The sequence below is a fragment of the Littorina saxatilis genome, linkage group LG5 (assembly GCF_037325665.1).
Source record: "Littorina saxatilis isolate snail1 linkage group LG5, US_GU_Lsax_2.0, whole genome shotgun sequence".
NCBI classification, from domain to species: Eukaryota; Metazoa; Mollusca; class Gastropoda; order Littorinimorpha; family Littorinidae; genus Littorina; species Littorina saxatilis.
In genome coordinates, this window is record NC_090249.1 from 47,136,722 (window position 1) to 47,154,221 (window position 17,500).

A 17,500-nucleotide genomic window follows, 5' to 3' on the forward strand; every position below is an offset into this window, starting at 1 on the left:
TCAGAACAAACACTCTTGTGCCGGCTGAACTGCTATAACTGCTCACCCCTCGTGCTCTACCTGCATTTCTCACAGGCCGTTAAACTGCCAACGACAGGGGAGTCCATGAGGGAATGATGCCAAGCAACACGTGAAATTGCACAAATGATGTAACACTAGGACTACGAGGAACCCTTGCTGCCCCCTTGAGTGAAATACAATATGGCTGGACAGTATGAACTCTAGTTCTACAAGGCCACGAATTTGACTCGACCTGTGATGATGTTTCACGCCAGGTACGTATCATGGGGTGTCCTAGGTGCCAACAAAAACAACAAGAAGAAAAAAACAAAGAAATTGACATGTTCTGCACCTTGCTTCGCACACAGGCTCTTAGTTTTTCTGTTGTGCCTGTTGGCCTCACCAAAAACCAAGAGTAATGATATAATTCACATTGAAACAGAAACCATTAGTTTTTGAAAAAAAAACTTTACAGGGCCGGACCCCCCCGTGTATGAGAAGGGAGGTGCTTCCGAAATTAACTTGAGCAGGGGTAAAGGGCTGGCCAGGAGGGCTGTTGAAATTGAGCAGAAATTTGAAAGTTTTTTGGGGGGTCTCTCCTTGAGAAAAAGTGTACTTTTGCCGGGTAAGAGGGGGCTTTCGGAACCCAGCCCCCCACCCCCTCCCTCCCCCTAGATTCAGCCGTGTTCTCAGTAAAGGGATGTGAACATTTTGATTGTGACCTTACCTGGACAGTGAGTAGAACACATGTTGTCGCCTGCTTGCCATTGGATAGGCCCTGAAACACACAACGAACATTTCTGTAAGGGTAGAAAAGTTCACACTGACACACATACACACGCACAGACCCACGCACGCACGAAAAAGAGAGAGAGAGAGAGAGAGAGAGAGAGAGAGAGAGAGAGAGAGAGAGAGAGAGAGAGAGAGAGAGAGAGAGAGAGATCAAATCAAATCAAATCAAATTTTATTTTACGAGGGTTGTGGCATAAGCAATATAAACGAGCTTCTTTTCAACCAGCCCTCGCCCAGAGAGGGACTACTCTAATCTTATATACATATATATACAAACGTAAAACAATTACAAAGGATAATCATAAAAGTAAATTAATAAAAAATAAAAATACAGAAAAACTATTCACAGGACTACACACACGTTGTAGGCTATACACAAATTCTTGCGTTATGATCAAAATTGGGAAATTGCCAGAACATGTTTAAAGAGAGAGAGAGAGAGAGAGAGAGAGAGAGAGAGAGAGAGAGAGAGACAGAGAGAGAGAGACAGAGAGAGAGAGAGAGACAGAGACACAGAAAGAGACAGATAGAGAGAGACAGAGAGAGACACAGAGAGAGAGACAGAGAGAATGTGAGAGACAGAGAGAGACAGGGACAGACAGAGAGAGAGAGAGAGAGAGACAGAGACAGAGAGACAGACAGAGATGGACAGACAGAGACAAACAGAGACACACAGAGAAAAAAAGAAACAGAGAGACGGAGACAGACAAAGAGAGAGAGAGAGACAGAGAGAGGGGGAGGGGGGGGGGTCAGATGTGGGGGTAGGGGCGGAGAAGAGCCTTTTGCTTTTTTTTTTGTTTTTTGCCATATTATTGGAAGCCTTATATTTCAGCAAGCCAGCTTACGTACAAACCAAGGCAGACATCATGTAAGTGACCCATACTTTGCCATCTAGCAGGCTAGAAGTCAGTCTGGTACGTAGTACCCCACCGACGCAAAAATATTAATATATACAGCCTGTACATGTAGATTTTCTGTTGGAAATAATGGAATGGAAAGGAAATCACGCCACGTTGTCGTTTCATCATCAAACACCTTCCACAGTGCCAAGCCTACTCAGAGAAAAACAATAATGGGGTTTCCCTACTTCTTGGCTGGGACTCTGTCGTTCTTTAACATTTGCCACTAAGAACATGTGGTCGCCATCCGCAAACTGATGATTTCCATTGCATATTGTGGGTGTGCCGGTGGCGGGTAGCCTGCCCTGTATGTGGAGTTTACTCAATCTTGTGCATAGGTTACTTCCCCGTCTTTTACAGTGGAACCCCCCCCCCCCTCAGTTTTGAGACCCCCAAAACTCTGAGAAAATCAGTTCTTAAAAAAGAGGGAGTCTTCATTTTGAGGTAAATTTACACAGGTATAATTATACAAATATGAACAGAACATCTGAAAAGGCTAGGTCTTAAAAAGGAGGAAGTCTTAAACTGATGGGAGTGGCGGGGTGTGTGTGTGTGTGTGTGTGGGGTGTGTGTGTGTGTGGGGGTGGGTGTGGGTGTGGGTGTGTGTGCGTGTGTGTGGGGTGTGTGTGTGTGTGTGTGGGGGGGTCTACAAGGGAGTACCACTGTACTTTCTGCTTGCCTCCTTGCTTCTGTTCATGTGCCTGCATACATCTGTAAAATTAATGCGGCTCAGTTGATGTTGACTAAATATTGTATTTTCGCCTTACGCGACTTGTTCATTCTTTCGTCGTTTTCATTGATTTTGAGAAAAAGATTGTTCGGCTTTACCAATAACTATGTTGTCAGAGAAAACAAATCAGCCTACCATGCATATAACAGTTTCCTTTCGCAAGAAAGGTTTAAAGGAGAAAGAGAGAAAGAAAAAAAATTTAAGAAAGAAAAGAAAGACGAAAAAAAACATTCGTAGCGTCAAGTCTCACTCAGAAGGCCATTAATTGTCAAATGAAAATGCTGCACACAGTCATGCATTCATTTTTTTCGTATCTCAGTCAAATATAGGGCTCCATAATTAGAAAGAGTTTTAGCAAACGTCGACACGTTTACTGTATATGTCACTGCAGCAAGGGGGGAGGGAGGGGGGAGGGGGGGGCTATGATGAGTGCTGAAGTGAGAACATAATTATATAAGACTCACAGACTGTCATCAAAGGCGATCATGTCACTGGTGGGTTTATATCAATGTGGATACCTCGTGCTACCATAATATACCACTATAGAAAACAAAGAAGTGGAGTATAGAAAGTAGTCACAGAGTGATCAATACGATACGATGGCAGTACTACCGTAAAGTCATAGTTTAAGCACTCTGGTAAATGTATGCAAACTCTGCTCTATCTCTGGGGTTTTGCCCGGCCGCACTGACATCCTTGGATCATACAGTTTATGATGCGGAGAGTAGGAGGGTGGCGGAAGATGTGGAGGGTAAACAAAAACGGTCAGGGTTAGATCAGAAAGATAAGGAATCACTGAAGAGACTTCAGAGCTGAAGCAACAGAGCAGGCGGATATAACGGCTGCCGAATAAACTGCCTAATACGAATGACGATTTAACATGTAAGTCACCAGCTGAAAAGTGGTAACATTCAGGAACGCATTTAAAGTAATTCCAAAGGAAAAGGAGACAAAAAGGCATTAAAAAAAAAAGAAAAACATGTAAGAAGGATGAAAAACGACAAAGAAAAAAAGAAAGAAACAAAAAGAAAAGAAAGAAAGAAGAAAAGAAAGTAAGAAAGATAGAAACCGAAACAGGAAGGCGAAAAGAAAGAAAAATTACGCGCATTAAATAAAAACTAAAATCTGTGCAATGGATGGGCAAATGAGAAAAGATGAATAACGGAAACACAAACTATAATCACACATATAATATTGCAGCTAAATAACAGAAAAGGCGCAACAATTTAGAATCGAACTGATAAGAGTGAATAAAATATAGAGTGAACGGTCAAAGGAGAGATCGAGTGATCGATAGAATAAATAAACAAATAAGTGATCGAATAAATAAATGAATCAATGAATTCATGAATTAATGAATGAAAGATAGAGTGAACGGACAAAGGAGAGACTGATTGAATGAATCAATAAACAAATAAGTGATCGAATGAATATATGAATGAATGAACGAATGAAGGAATGAACGAAAGAGAGAGTGAACAGACAAAGGGGAGACTGATTGAATTAATAAATAAACAAATAAGTAATTGAATGAATAAATGAATGAATAAACGATTAAATTAAGCATGATTAATGAATACATTATTTTAAGCACAAATGAACAAATGTCTGACCTGCAAGTGCCCCTGGTAGAACCAGAAGCACCAATATCACACTGGCCTCCATCGTTCAAACAGTCACACTGTGCCAAAGTTATCACTGACAAACTTATCACTCATTCAAAAAGTCACGTCACACAGTCACAGTGCACGTATCTGTGACCAATGATATCACAGTGTTATCACAATCAGCGCACTCCTCAACTGTAGCGCTTTGACCCACGGTAGGGAAAGGCGACCATGTACAGTGCACAGTAAAAGTTTAAAATCAAAAACCTCTACCACAGAGATAACTGTGTGGTATACACACGCGCGGTTAATTGTTCGAATACACAACACGGAGCAGTTTCTTGCTCCACCACCTCTCCTAACTCTGAAGGCTGAGGGTCCAGTGCGATGTTTATATCTGCAGGAAGGGGCGGTGGCTCAACCGGGTTCAACCAGTAGGATGGATGCATCAAAGATTCTTCTCAGTCTTTTGCGTTCTGAAACTGCCTCGTACACTCATGTTTTTGGCACGAGTGGGTTCTTACGTGTACGACCGTTTTCACCCCGCCATTTAGGCAGCCATACGCATCTTTCGGGGGAGCATCAAAGATTGAATTTCAATTTCATTTCCTTTATTATCCAATTGCTGGGAAAATCAGGTCGCGTCCTAACAGTGGAAAGCGAGCAGGGGCAGAGTCGCGCTACCCAGAGGTGTGCGTGTTTAGGTGTAATCAGCCACCTGCACTGCACTTATGGCAGAACTGATGACCGAGGTCTTTTACGTGTCACTGTTGTCACACTGGGGTGGGACATGGATACCGTTTCTGAGTCTGCACATAAAGTTGACCCGTGTCCGTCCCGGTGTCACGATTTCATCTTTCGTCTGTGTACATATTTCCCCCTCGACATATACTCAAGACTGAAATGTTGTTTCCTGGTAAAATTAGGAAGTGAAATTATTTATGGACGAAAAGCATGTCAGTTTCTTGCATGTGAAGAAAATTGGTGGTAAAATTTAATAGATTTCACCCCCAAAATCGAATTCTTCGAAAACGTGTACCGAGTGGTTACGTCCCTTGAGTAAGAAGGAAAACATTTTAGGATGAATCAAATGTCTAAGTTAAATAAAACAAATTGGTTGGACAAATTTGGCCCCATGAATGTAAGGTACACAAGGTCGCTCATCAGTACTATCGGGGCGGGGATATAGCTCAGTTGGTAGCGCGCTGGATTTGTATTCAGTTGGCCGCTGTCAGCGTGAGTTCGATCCCAGGTTCGGCGGAAATTTATTTCAGAGTCAAATTTGTGTGCAGACTCTCTTCGGTGTCCGAACTCCCCCCCCGTGTACACTACATTGGGTGTGCACGTTAAAGATCCCACGATTAACAAAAGGGTCTTTTCTGGCAAAAATTGCTTAGGCACAGTTAATAATTGTCTACCTATACCCGTGTGACTTGGAATAATAGGCCGTGAAAGGTAAATATGCGCCGAAATGGCTGCAATTACTGGCCGTATAAAATTTCATCTCACACGGCATCACTGCAGAGCGCCTAGAACTGTACCCACGGAATATGCGCGATATAAGCCTCATTGATTGATTGATTGACTATCGAAGGGTGTTTTTTTTTTGTTCAGTGTAGAGTTTATACTAGATCAACGAGGCCGAGAAGCGAAATATCAACACGGCGAAAGATGAAAACGTCACACCGGTGTCACGAACTGAAACCTCTGCTGAACAATCCTTGTCATTGCGGTCAATGCGCATGCGCCAATCTTGGACTTAAAAAATGCGACCCTTTGACCGATCGAACCATGGGTTAGGGTTCGGGTTAGGGTTAGGATTAGGGTTAGGATTTGGGTAAGGGTTAGGGTAAGGGTTAGGGTTAGAGTTAGGGTTTGACTTGTTCACGACCTGATTAATCTCCCCATGTTAGCGCATGCACATTGACCGCAATGAGAAGGATTGTTCAGGCAGAGTTTTCAGTTCGTGACACCGGCCTAGCCTGGATTCGAACCTAGTGGTCCTTGGATCACCAGACCTGTGCTTTACCAACTGAAATAGTGCGGAGAGAATCTTTACCTCTGCAGTATATTTTAGGATGCATAGAACATCTGCCTTAACGTTCAAAGGGAGGGCGTCTTAAAATGGAGGATTAATGAGTACTGATAGCTATAGGTTATGAACAAAACATCTGAGAAAGCGGTGTTTTGAAAGGGGGAAGTATTAAACTGATAAGTCTTAAAAAGGGGAGTTCCACTGATCAGTGAAATGACATTGCTTTTGTCAATGATTATTCATTGATTTTTTCGTATACATTTCCTTGTTTTGCGTAGGGTACAGTTTAGTTTCAATAATTATAATTATTGGTTTCGGATGGAAAAATGCAGCTGTTCGAGTTATGCCATTGCGGTATGTAGTTGTGTTATCTGTGTATGTTGGAATAATAGACATACCCTAAAAGATTTAGTTCGCTCACGCAGCAAAAGTTGGACTTGAGATATGATAATGAAAAATACACAGCTTTTTTTCCGTTGTCGTGTCGTCCACCCAAAACAAAACCACCCAATAAACCACGTACATATAACGGGACCTATCTCAGAATCTGAGCGAGCGAGCACCGGAAAAATGGCACAGGGGGGGGGGGGGGGGGGGGGGCTTGTTGACATACAGAAGAGGCAACATAACAGAAGTGTAGGGCCGAGAGAAGATGGTGAAGGAGAAGCTGGGAGGGGGGTAAGAAGAGAGGTGGAGGTGAAGTGTTGTCTTGAACTACCAGGATGTGGTAGCTATTCGGTCAGCTGCTGTAGTAAGAAAGATGTAGGTCACAGTAGGGAACTCCAAACAAGATGTACCGTACAGGCAAACACTGAGCTATGGTTCAGCCACTGTTCAGGCGCATGTTGCAGGCCAGTTCCAAAGTTAAAAGTCCGCAATGACAAAGGACAATATAAATGCCACGAAGTCCATCAGTCAGAGGCCTCGGCCAATGTTTGATGCCCCCCCCCCCCCCCCCCCACCGACACATATGAACTGCCATCTTTTTTTGTTGTAAAGACAAAAACATTGTTTAATCTAGTTATAAAGTTGAAAGTCTGCTATCACAATGCACAATGCGATGCCACGGAGTTAATCAGTCAAAAGGCCGCAATATTTGACCCCACCCCCCTCTCCGGGACACAATAACTGCGATCTTTACTTTGCTTTGTTATACTGAAGACTTGAACATTGGTTTTTTTTAATCCAGTTCCAAAGTTTAAACTGAGTCTGCCGTAACGATGCATAATGCGATGCTACGAAATTAATCAGTCAGAGGCCGCAATGTTTGACCCCTAATCGCCGCCACCCCCCCCCCCCCCTCCCCCCAACCCCCTCCCTCCCCGCCTTCGACACTGACACAATTACTGCGATCTTTACTTTACTTTGTTCAACAGACTTTGAACATTGTCACTACACCAGAACAAAGTCAGACTGGAAACAACACTTTCTTTCTTTATTTGGTGTTTAACGTCGTTTAACGTCGTTTTCAACCACGAAGGTTATATCGCGACGGGGAAAGGGGGGGGGGGGGGGGGGAGATGGGATAGAGCCACTTGTTAATTGTTTCTTGTTCACAAAAGCACTAATCAAAAAATTGCTCCAGGGGCTTGCAACGTAGTACAATATATTACCTTACTGGGAGAATGCAAGTTTCTTACATACTGCTTGACTAAAATCTTTAAAAACATTGACTATATTCTATACAAGAGGAGACACAGAATACGTTAGTCGCTTCTTACGAGATGCTGGGGAGCATCGGGTAAATTCTTCCCCCTAAGCCCCCGGGGGGTGGAAACAACACTGCAAAATTAAGTCTGTCTCTCCCCTCCGCTCCTCAGTGACAGACTCAATCCAAAGGTGCACGCTGGGAAAACAATGAACCGGATGTTTTCTGCAATGTCAGAGGCTGCACAGTTTTATGACGGCTTACTAGTGCCAAAACCTGGGGTTACCCATTATCACGTGATAATTACTAATTAACGCTGTCAGTTACTGTTTTCACTCGTTAGTTACTCATTTTCACGGGATAATTAGTAATTTTCACGGGAAAATGACTAATTTTTAGCTTTGGCACTAGCAATCCGTCAGGAAGCGGTGAGCCAAAACTAAAAATTAGTAATTAACAGGTGAAAGTTAGTAATTTTCCCGGGAAAATTAGTAATTAACACGTGAAAATGGTAATTATCAAGGGAAAATTACTCATTTTCCCTTGATAATTACAATTATGAGGTTTTGGCACTAGTAAGCCCTATGACGGCTTACTAGTGCTAAAACCTGGGGTTACCCATTATCACGTGATAATTACTAATTAACGCTGTCAGTTACTGTTTTCACCTGTTAGTCACTCATTTTCACGGGAAAATTACTAATCTTTAGTTTTGGCACTAGCAATCCGTCAGGAAGTGAGCTAAAACTAAAAATGAGTAATTAACAGGTGAAAGTTAGTAATTATTCCGGGAAAATTAGTAATTTTCCCGGGAAAATTAGTAATAAACACATGAAAATGGTAATTATCAAGGGAAAATTACTAATTTTTCCTTGATAATTACAATTATGAGGTTTTGGCACTAGTAAGCCGTCATACAGTTTGATGTATCTCTGACAAGCGAAAAGGCGGTCAGTGCACGTGAAAACTATACTGCAAGACAAGGCACAATACGGTTAGTGCCACAGTGGAGTATAGTACTGCTCATCACGGTTATGATCGTAATCAACAATCACCGTCATACTCAAAATCCGATCCTCAGTATGAAATGTTGATCATCATCATCATCATCATCATCATCATCATCATCATCATCATCATCATCATCATCATCATCATCATCGTCGTCGTCGTCGTCATCATCATCATCATCATCATCATCATCATCATCATCATCATCATCATCATCATCATCATCATCATCATCATCGTCATCCTCGTCATCGCCATCGCCATCGTCATAAACAACGTTGTATTTTGTATTTCAAGCTTTGATTCCATTCGAGATGTAACTGTGCGATGCTTGTAATTTAAAAATACGGTATGCCTGTTTATCTGCTATTCAATTGTGTTGTCTTATAGCCTGTATTTAATTTTTATTCTATTGTAATTCTTCCTGCTTTTATGTGCGTGTTGTGTGCTGTTTCATTTTTGTTGTTTGTGAATTGTTGAATTTGAATGTTGTGCGCCGAATTACGAGAAGAGGGGGGGGGGGGGGAAGGGGGGGGGGAGGGGGGGAGGAGGGGGGGGGGGTGGCCGCCACAGGCCGATAGGAAGGGACCAAAATAGTTGATTTGCAAACTACTACATTTTTTCTTTAAAACTTTGACCATTTTAAGACAGTGACGTCCAGGACGGAAACTGAAGACTGATCCTCATAGTAAAGATGCTGCACGTATACAACTCACTGAAGCACAGACAGAAATAACCGTCGCAATCGTGTTTCATGGTTTTTTTAATTTTATACCAAAAGAAGAACATTTGAACACCCTTATGGGACGTGCACGCGCAAAAGGATGGTTACTGAGAACTGGACCTGACAGTGAAAGATGCAGACGTAGGCTAGGCTACAACACAGTAAAGCACGGGCAGAGAAAAAAGCAATCATGTTTTTGTTGGTTCATTCAAAGTTCACGAGCGGAAACTCGGTGACAGCAAGGCAAGTGGAAACGCAGGGTTGTGTTGTGGAAGGCGAAACTATGACGGCTTACTAGTGCCAAAACCTGGGGTTACCCATTATCACGTGATAATTACTAATTAACGCTGTCAGTTACTGTTTTCACTCGTTAGTTACTCATTTTCACGGGATAATTAGTTATTTTTACGGGAGAATGACTAATTTTTAGTTTTGGCACTAGCAATCCGTCAGGAAGTGAGCCAAAACTAAAAATTAGTGATTAACAGGTGAAAGTTAGTAATTTTTCCGGGAAAATGAGTAATTAACACGTGAAAATGGTAATTATTAAGGGAACATTACTCATTTTCCCTTGATAATTACAATTATGAGGTTTTGACACTAGTACGCCCTATGACGGCCGGCTTACTAGTGCCAAAACCTGGGGTTACCCATTATCACTTGATAATTACTAATTAACGCTGTCAGTTACTGTTTTCACCTGTTAGTTACTCATTTTCACGGGAAAATTACTAATTTTTAGTTTTTGGCACTAGCAATCCGTCAGGAAGTGAGCCAAAACGAAAAATTAGTAATTAACATGTGAAAGTTAGTAATTATTCCGGGAAAATTAGTAATTTTCCCGGGAAAATTAGTAATAAACACGTGAAAATGGTAATTATCACGGGAAAATTACTCATTTTCCCTTGATAATTACAATTATGAGGTTTTGGCACTAGTAAGCCGTCATACGAAACTCGGTTTGTTTTCATTCTGCGGCACGGTATGACGGCTTACTACACGTAGTGCCAAAACCTAGGGTTACCATTTTCACGTGAAAATTAATTAATTAACAGTGTTGAAAATTACTCATTTTCATTTTTGCCTCGTTTTCGGTCACAGTAGTCGGACTTTAAGAGTCCGCACTGAGAGGCTTCAACGTCCGGCAAACATCACTCTCACACTATTTCTGAAATATCTTTTAATATAGAAGGCCTTATCGAGCAAGTTATCCGACGGGAAAGATGCATGTCACAGTTTTCTGCAATAGCGCTTTCCTTCACGTTGTTTTGGGTATCTTAGAAAAGAATAATCGACCCCGAAAACTTTCGAATCGAAGCTGTTTGTAGCAAACAGACTTTTGATCGGCTGTGTGGTCTCACACTTTCACATATATCTTTCAATATAATTCCTTATTCGACAAGTTGTCGGGCAGACAGCTGTACCTCATTATTTGTTTCCACTACCACACTTATAAATTTGCTTTGTAGTGTATTAGTGAAGGACAATCGATCCGGAAATGTTCGAACAGAGAGAGGAAAAATGGCGGCCGGCCGGACATGTACTAAGTTGGTCCGACCACTAGCAGACGGATCTCTTCGGTCGAGACTCACACACTTTCACAAATATCTTTCGATAGAATTCGTTATTCAACAAGTTGTCGGACAGACAGTTGTATGTCACGGTAATCTACACATGCGCTCAGCTCTTTTTGTTAATTTGCATCGGATTAAAGAACTATGGACCAGAAAAGTTTCGAATCGAAGGATGTTTCGCTCTGGCCGGTGTAACAGTCGCGCATGCGCATTGAGCCCCCACAGTCACGAGGCACATGAAAATTAGAAATTAACGCGTGAAAATTACTAATTTTTGGTTTTGGCGCTAGTAAGCCGTCGGGAAACGAGCCAAAACTGAAAATTAGACATTAACACTTAAAAATTAGTTATTAACACGTGAAAATTAGTAATTCAGTAACACGTGAAAATTAGTAACTTTCACGGGTTAATTACTAATTTTTAGTTTTGGCGCTAGTAAGCCGTCATAGCACTGGTCTGGCACCACTGAGTTGTATCAAAGATCTTCTACTGCTTCGCGAAGCAGTGGAAGATTTTTGGTTGTATGTCTGGCACTGCGCAGATAGCCACCTGAAGTTACTTACGTACTGTGTGGTGCCTCCAGTCTTCTCGGCCTTGAAGGGAGCGCACTCTGTCAGCTGACGACAGGTAGGGGAGGGAAGCTGGATGGTAATTGATGAAAGGGGGGTGGGGAGGATGTACTTCAGTGCTTGTTTACACCAGGAATTTTGTACTTAGATAAACTGACATACCGCTCAATGAAGAAGAAGAAGAAGAAGAAGAAGACAAAGCGGTAAAAGCAAAAAAACCAACAACAACAACAACAACAACAACAACAACAACAACATTAACAACAACTATAATCACAACAACAACAACAATAACAATGAGAACGTTCCAAAATCTAGATTAAGGAAACAAGAATTTGTGGTTATTTGAATGTTTAGGCCTAATGTTTACACAAAACAAGACTTCCACAAGAACATCGACCCAATGGTCTTTATGGTGGAGAGACAGACAGCTACAGACAATTATGAGAAAAATGGGGGAAAATATGGAAGATTAAGCTGAGAGTGCGGTCGATGTTTTAGATGGTCAGAGTCACAAACCAGACATCGTCGAACGCACATTCAGCTAAGTCTTTTCTTAATATTTTTCTCTTTTCTCTTTATTTTGTCGCAGAATTATCTGTCAGTCTGTCCATGTCATATAATTATTTATCTGTCTGTCCACTATAAAGACCATCGGATCGATGCACTTACGAATGTCTTGTTTTGTCAACAATTAAAAGTTCCAATAACTGAACTATCTTTTCTTTTTTTTTATAACTTTTATTGTACGAATCTTCCTCCTCTTCTTCGTCCATGGGCTGAAATTCCTACAGTTTTTACGTTTATGACCGTTTCACCCCGTCCTTTGGGCAGCCATACGCCTTTTTTCGGGGGATGCATGCTTGGTATTTATAACCCACTGAACTTTGACATGGACATTACAGGATCATTTCCGTGCGCAGAATTTCTGCAGATAGAGACATACAGGTTTTTAAAAATTCAATTCAGCAAATCATGGCAAGAGTTGGTGCTTCTAACTTCTCGGCCCAACAAGATGAGCATCATACTTATTTATGGGTTGCCCACGGTCGGCCTTTGTTCAAATCCTGCTGAAGTAGGGCCGAAGTCCAGAGTGGATTGAATAAGCCACGGTGCAACTTGAGTGGGTACAGATGTGCTATGGCAACGTGTGAGCAAGGCGGTGGGGTTGTGGAGGGGGATGAACCTTGAGACACGAAAAGGAAACGAAAGGGCAGTAGTGATGGTGGAAGAAGTTGGGGAGAAGGGGAAAGGGGACTTGGGGGGGGGGGGGGGGGCTCGTGTGGCAGAAAGCACGCACCAGTCAGCTGATTGTAAATGTGTCAACGCGTGCGCGGCGTCGGAAAGCTCGGCAAATGGTCTACTTGGTACTTGGAGTTTATATGCACCGCAGGGGCAATGCCAATGGACGAATTCCGAAAATAACTCTCGATCCCAGTGTCAGGTTTGTATGGGTTGTGAAAGAGTGAATACCCTTGCTTTTTACTCGGACAAACATTGAAGGGGCCAATCATTAGCGAGGGGTGTACCGGAACTACATGGACAGGAGCACGTCGTGTATGAAGTTATTTGTCAGAGGAAAAGCAAGGGCATTCACTCTTTCACAACCCATTCTATATCTCTGTGATACAGCCTCATTTCCGAAAATCGTCTTTTGTCTGACGTTGCTTGTAAAATAAGTAACATTATTTCTATACTTCTGGGGTAAGAACTGACGCAGCAAAAAAAAATTCCTGCTCGCTCCGTGGCACACACACACACACACACACACACACTTTCACACTGACACACAGACACACATAGCCGGACAGACAGACACACCTACACACCCACAGACAGACAGATACACACACACACACACACACACACACACGTGTCACACGCACTGACACGCCGCGTACTGACACATGCACACACACACGCACGCACTGACACACACACTGACATACATACACACACTGACACACACACACACACACACACACACACACACATACACACACACTGACACACACACACTGTGACACATCAAGACACACTGAACACACATCAAGAGACAAACACAAACATGTTGTACCTGTACCTTTGAACCAGCCTCACCGTCACGACGTAGCCCGGATGCAGTCGTCCCTCGCGTTACCCACGAGGCCATTCTGATCGCTTTTCAGGGAAAGTTTAGTAGGCTATACGGGTTTTTTTCTCACAAAATGTTGGCTTTATATAAAAGAGTGAGTCCAGATGTGATCAATAATAACTTGAAACGAAACTACAGCGGTGAGCAACTTACAGGCGACCATCCCAATGCACTTCACTTGGTGAGTGATAATCACTGTCTGTTGTCAGTGTCACGCCTGCACATTGTGTGTGTGTGTGTGTGTGTGTGTGTGTGTGTGTGTGTGTGTGTGTGTGTGTGTGTCAATATGTGTGTGTATGTGTGTGTCATTGTGTGTGTGTGTACTATTTGTGTGTCAGTGTGTGTGTGTGTGTGTGTGTGTGTGTATGTGCACGGTGTGTGTGTGTGCCTGCGGCAGGGTGTGTACTGAGTAGGTGTGTGTGTCAGTGTGTGTGTGTGTGTGTGTGTGTGTGTGTGTGCTATTTGTGTGTCAGTGTGTGTGTCAGTGTGTGTGTGTGTGTGTGTGCTATTTGTGTGTCAGTGTGTGTGTGTGTGTGTTGTGTGTGTGTGTGTGTGTGTGTTTTGTTAGTGTGTGCGTGTCTGTTCATTTCATTTCTTCGGTGCGTACTGCCGAGTCTGAAACTGTTTAGCCAGGGGAGGGCACCTGGTTCCAGCGCGTTTCCTGGTCTGAGGGTAGTAATGTGATAGTACTCTCCCTTGCATTGACGAAAGCGTGATGAACAACCGTAACTTTAAGTAAGTGCAGTGAGGGAAATACTGAAAAAAATCATATATGTCGTTTACAGAATAACAGCAGTGAAAATGCATAAAATACGACGTTTCAACCGAATGCTATCAACCCACACCACCACCACACAAATCACGTTCATAGAGCTTACTAAAATAGCCTAAACTGTGCAAAACACTGAGTCATAACGACAACCGTGCTAAAACATTCATCCCCTTTTCATTTCATTCAAACTTTCTACGCCCTTTAGGGAACTATGCTTGGTTGTCTGACACACTGTGAAGATTATTTTTACAAGGGTCACGTGACCGCCGCTCAAATGAAGGTACAACGTACCCCAAAGTGACATCGACTTGACTGACAAAAACGTAAGATCAGACACACGCGAAAGTAACTTGTTTGTGTCAATACTTCTTATTCTCTCAGAGACGGGCGCAGTGGCGTGGTGGTAAGACGTCGGCCTCCTACTCGCGGAGGTCGTGAGTTCGAATCCCGGTCGCTGCTGCCTGGTGGGTTAAGAGTGGAGATTTTTCCGATCTCCCAGGTCAACTTATGTGCAGACCTGCTAGTGACTTAACCCCTTTCGTGAGTACACGCAAGCACAAGACCAAGTGCGCACGGAAAAGATCCTGTAATCCATGTCGGAGTTCGGTGGGTTATGGAAACACGAAAATACCCAGCATGCCTACTCAACGAAAGCGGAGTGAAGCTGACTATGCTCTCAGAGTATAGCCGTGTTTGGGGAACCCAAATAGGCAAACGAGCTCACACGTAACCAGAACATTCTGGAACGCTGAAGAAGAAGAAGAATTCTCTCAGATAGCAGGGCTGAGATACACGAACTGCAAGTGGGTGCCACCAAACGGGAGAGACTGAACAAACCACGGTGTCTGATTCGTTGAAATCACAACAAAGCTCAATTTGAAACCAATCCAACACCGCGGCTGGCTCCCACCCGGTTGGTAACTTTCAGTCGTGCAACTCAACCCAGGAGACTGATTCTGCATAAGTTCTCTATTCAGAACGCCTTCATCCCTTGGCTTTCTGATCTTGAGATTCAACTGTTGAAGACCGCGGAACGTAATCACTTCTGCGCTGTGCATCAAACAACTTCAGTCGACGTCTTCCCTCAGCCGGCTTCACTCTGTCATCACCGAAGATGCCCTCATCACGTTTGAGTTGTATTGAAGTACGACCAGGGGATCTTGGGTGGTGTGTACGAGAACTTGCCCAACTGGGTGGAACACAACCACTTGACGGTCAGATTTATTAACAAATCGTAACTGAAACCAATCTGACCCAGCGCTTAGCTCACACCCAGTTGGGCACCTTGTCGTGCACATCTAGCCCTGGCTCCTGCCTTTGTCTTTCTTTATTGTGTGTCACAGTGTGTGTGTGTGTGTGTGTGTGTGTGTGTGTGTGTGTGTGTGTGTGTGAGTGTGTGAGTGTGTGTGTGCGTGGGTACGTGCGAGCGTACGTGCGTGTCACGTGTGTGTGTGTGTGTGTGTGCGTGTGTGTGTGAGTGTGCGCGTGTATGTACGTGGGTAGTACGTGCGAGCGTGCGTGTGTGCGTGTGTATGTGTGCTTATTTTAACGCCGTAACGCCCACTTCCGCCAGTGCCGAAACGCCTCAATACACTGTCTCGTTAAGAGCACTCTTCGTGCCCCTTGGCTCATGGAAGGGAAGTCAAAGCTATCTCTAACGACGTTGATAGTATTCTCACATTGGAAATGTCTTCTCCCATCGCCTGCTGGAGAGGATGGCTAAGCGCGACCAGAAGATTCTCTCTACAGCTAAAAATACTAACAACAACAACAAACAAGTCGCGTAAGGCGAAAATACAATATTTAGTCAAGTAGCTGTCGAACTCACAGAATGAAACTGAACGCAATGCAACGCAGCAAGACCGTATACTCGTGGTCCACCGCTCACGGCATAGGCAGTGAAATTGACAAGAAGAGCGGGGTAGTGGTTACGCTATGCTGCATAGCACGCTTTTCTGTACCTCTCTTCGTTTTAACTTTCTGAGCGTGTTTTTAATCCAAACATATCATATCTATATATTTTTGGAATCAGGAACCGACAAGGAATAAGATGAAAGTGTTTTTAAATTGATTTCGAAAAAAAAATTTTGATAATAATTTTTATATATTTAATTTTCAGAGCTTGTTTTTAATCCGAATATAACATGTTTATATGTTTTTGGAATCAGCAAATGATGGAGAATAAGATAAACGTAAATTTGGATCGTTTTATAATTTTTATTTTTTTTTTACAATTTTCAGATTTTTAATGACCAAAGTCATTAATTAATTTTTAAGCCACCAAGCTGAAATGCAATACCGAACCCCGGGCTTCGTCGAAGAGTACTTGACCAAAATTTCAACCAATTTGGTTGAAAAATGAGGGCGTGACAGTGCCGCCTCAACTTTCACGAAAAGCCGGATATGACGTCATCAAAGACATTTATCCAAAAAATGAAAAAAACGTTCGGGGATTTCATACCCAGGAACTCTCATGTCAAATTTCATAAAGATCGGTCCAGTAGTTTAGTCTGAATCGCTCTACACACACACACACACACACAGACACACAGACGCACATACACCACGACCCTCGTTTCGATTCCCCCTCGATGTTAAAATATTTAGTCAAAACTTGACTAAATATAAAAACTAAAAAATCACCTCTTGGCTTTCTTTGGCATTGAGGTTACACCACGGTTAAAGGCCCATTCGTTCCACCTCGCGAAAACAATAACAGTAACAACACTTTATTGTCCATTAAAAGGATACATTAAAATTGAAAATTTTCTTTGACACACCCAGCCTTCCAGTGAACGATTTTAACTTGAACATTTCATGAGAATTATCAGAACATTCTACGATAAGCAGAAAACACATAATTATATTACAACTAACATACACAGTTCGTCTCACAGTCTTAGGTATGGCCAGGGTTTTACACGTGACAAGACCATCCCTTAACTTTGTCACATACACTAAATCAACCGCCTGGGTTGTCTTAGATCTGGCCAGGCTTTTACACG

The 17,500-nt window shown here is 42.8% G+C and overlaps 1 protein-coding gene and 1 long non-coding RNA gene across 2 annotated transcripts in view; one reads left to right on the forward strand and one right to left on the reverse strand.

Moving 5' to 3' along the window:
- The window catches only part of LOC138967301 (uncharacterized), an 88,943-nt gene extending 84,561 nt beyond the window's left edge, over positions 1-4,382 (reverse strand). Inside the window, exons 1-2 of the mRNA XM_070339832.1 lie at positions 4,035-4,382; positions 728-778 (exon numbers count right to left, since the gene is read on the reverse strand). Of these exons, the coding sequence (XP_070195933.1) occupies positions 728-778; positions 4,035-4,086 (103 nt within the window). The 5' untranslated portion in view covers positions 4,087-4,382. The remainder of the gene's footprint in view (positions 1-727; positions 779-4,034) is intronic.
- Positions 1-17,500, forward strand: part of LOC138967312 (uncharacterized) — a 534,423-nt gene that overhangs the window by 193,401 nt on the left and 323,522 nt on the right. The gene's annotated exons all lie outside the window — the stretch shown is intronic.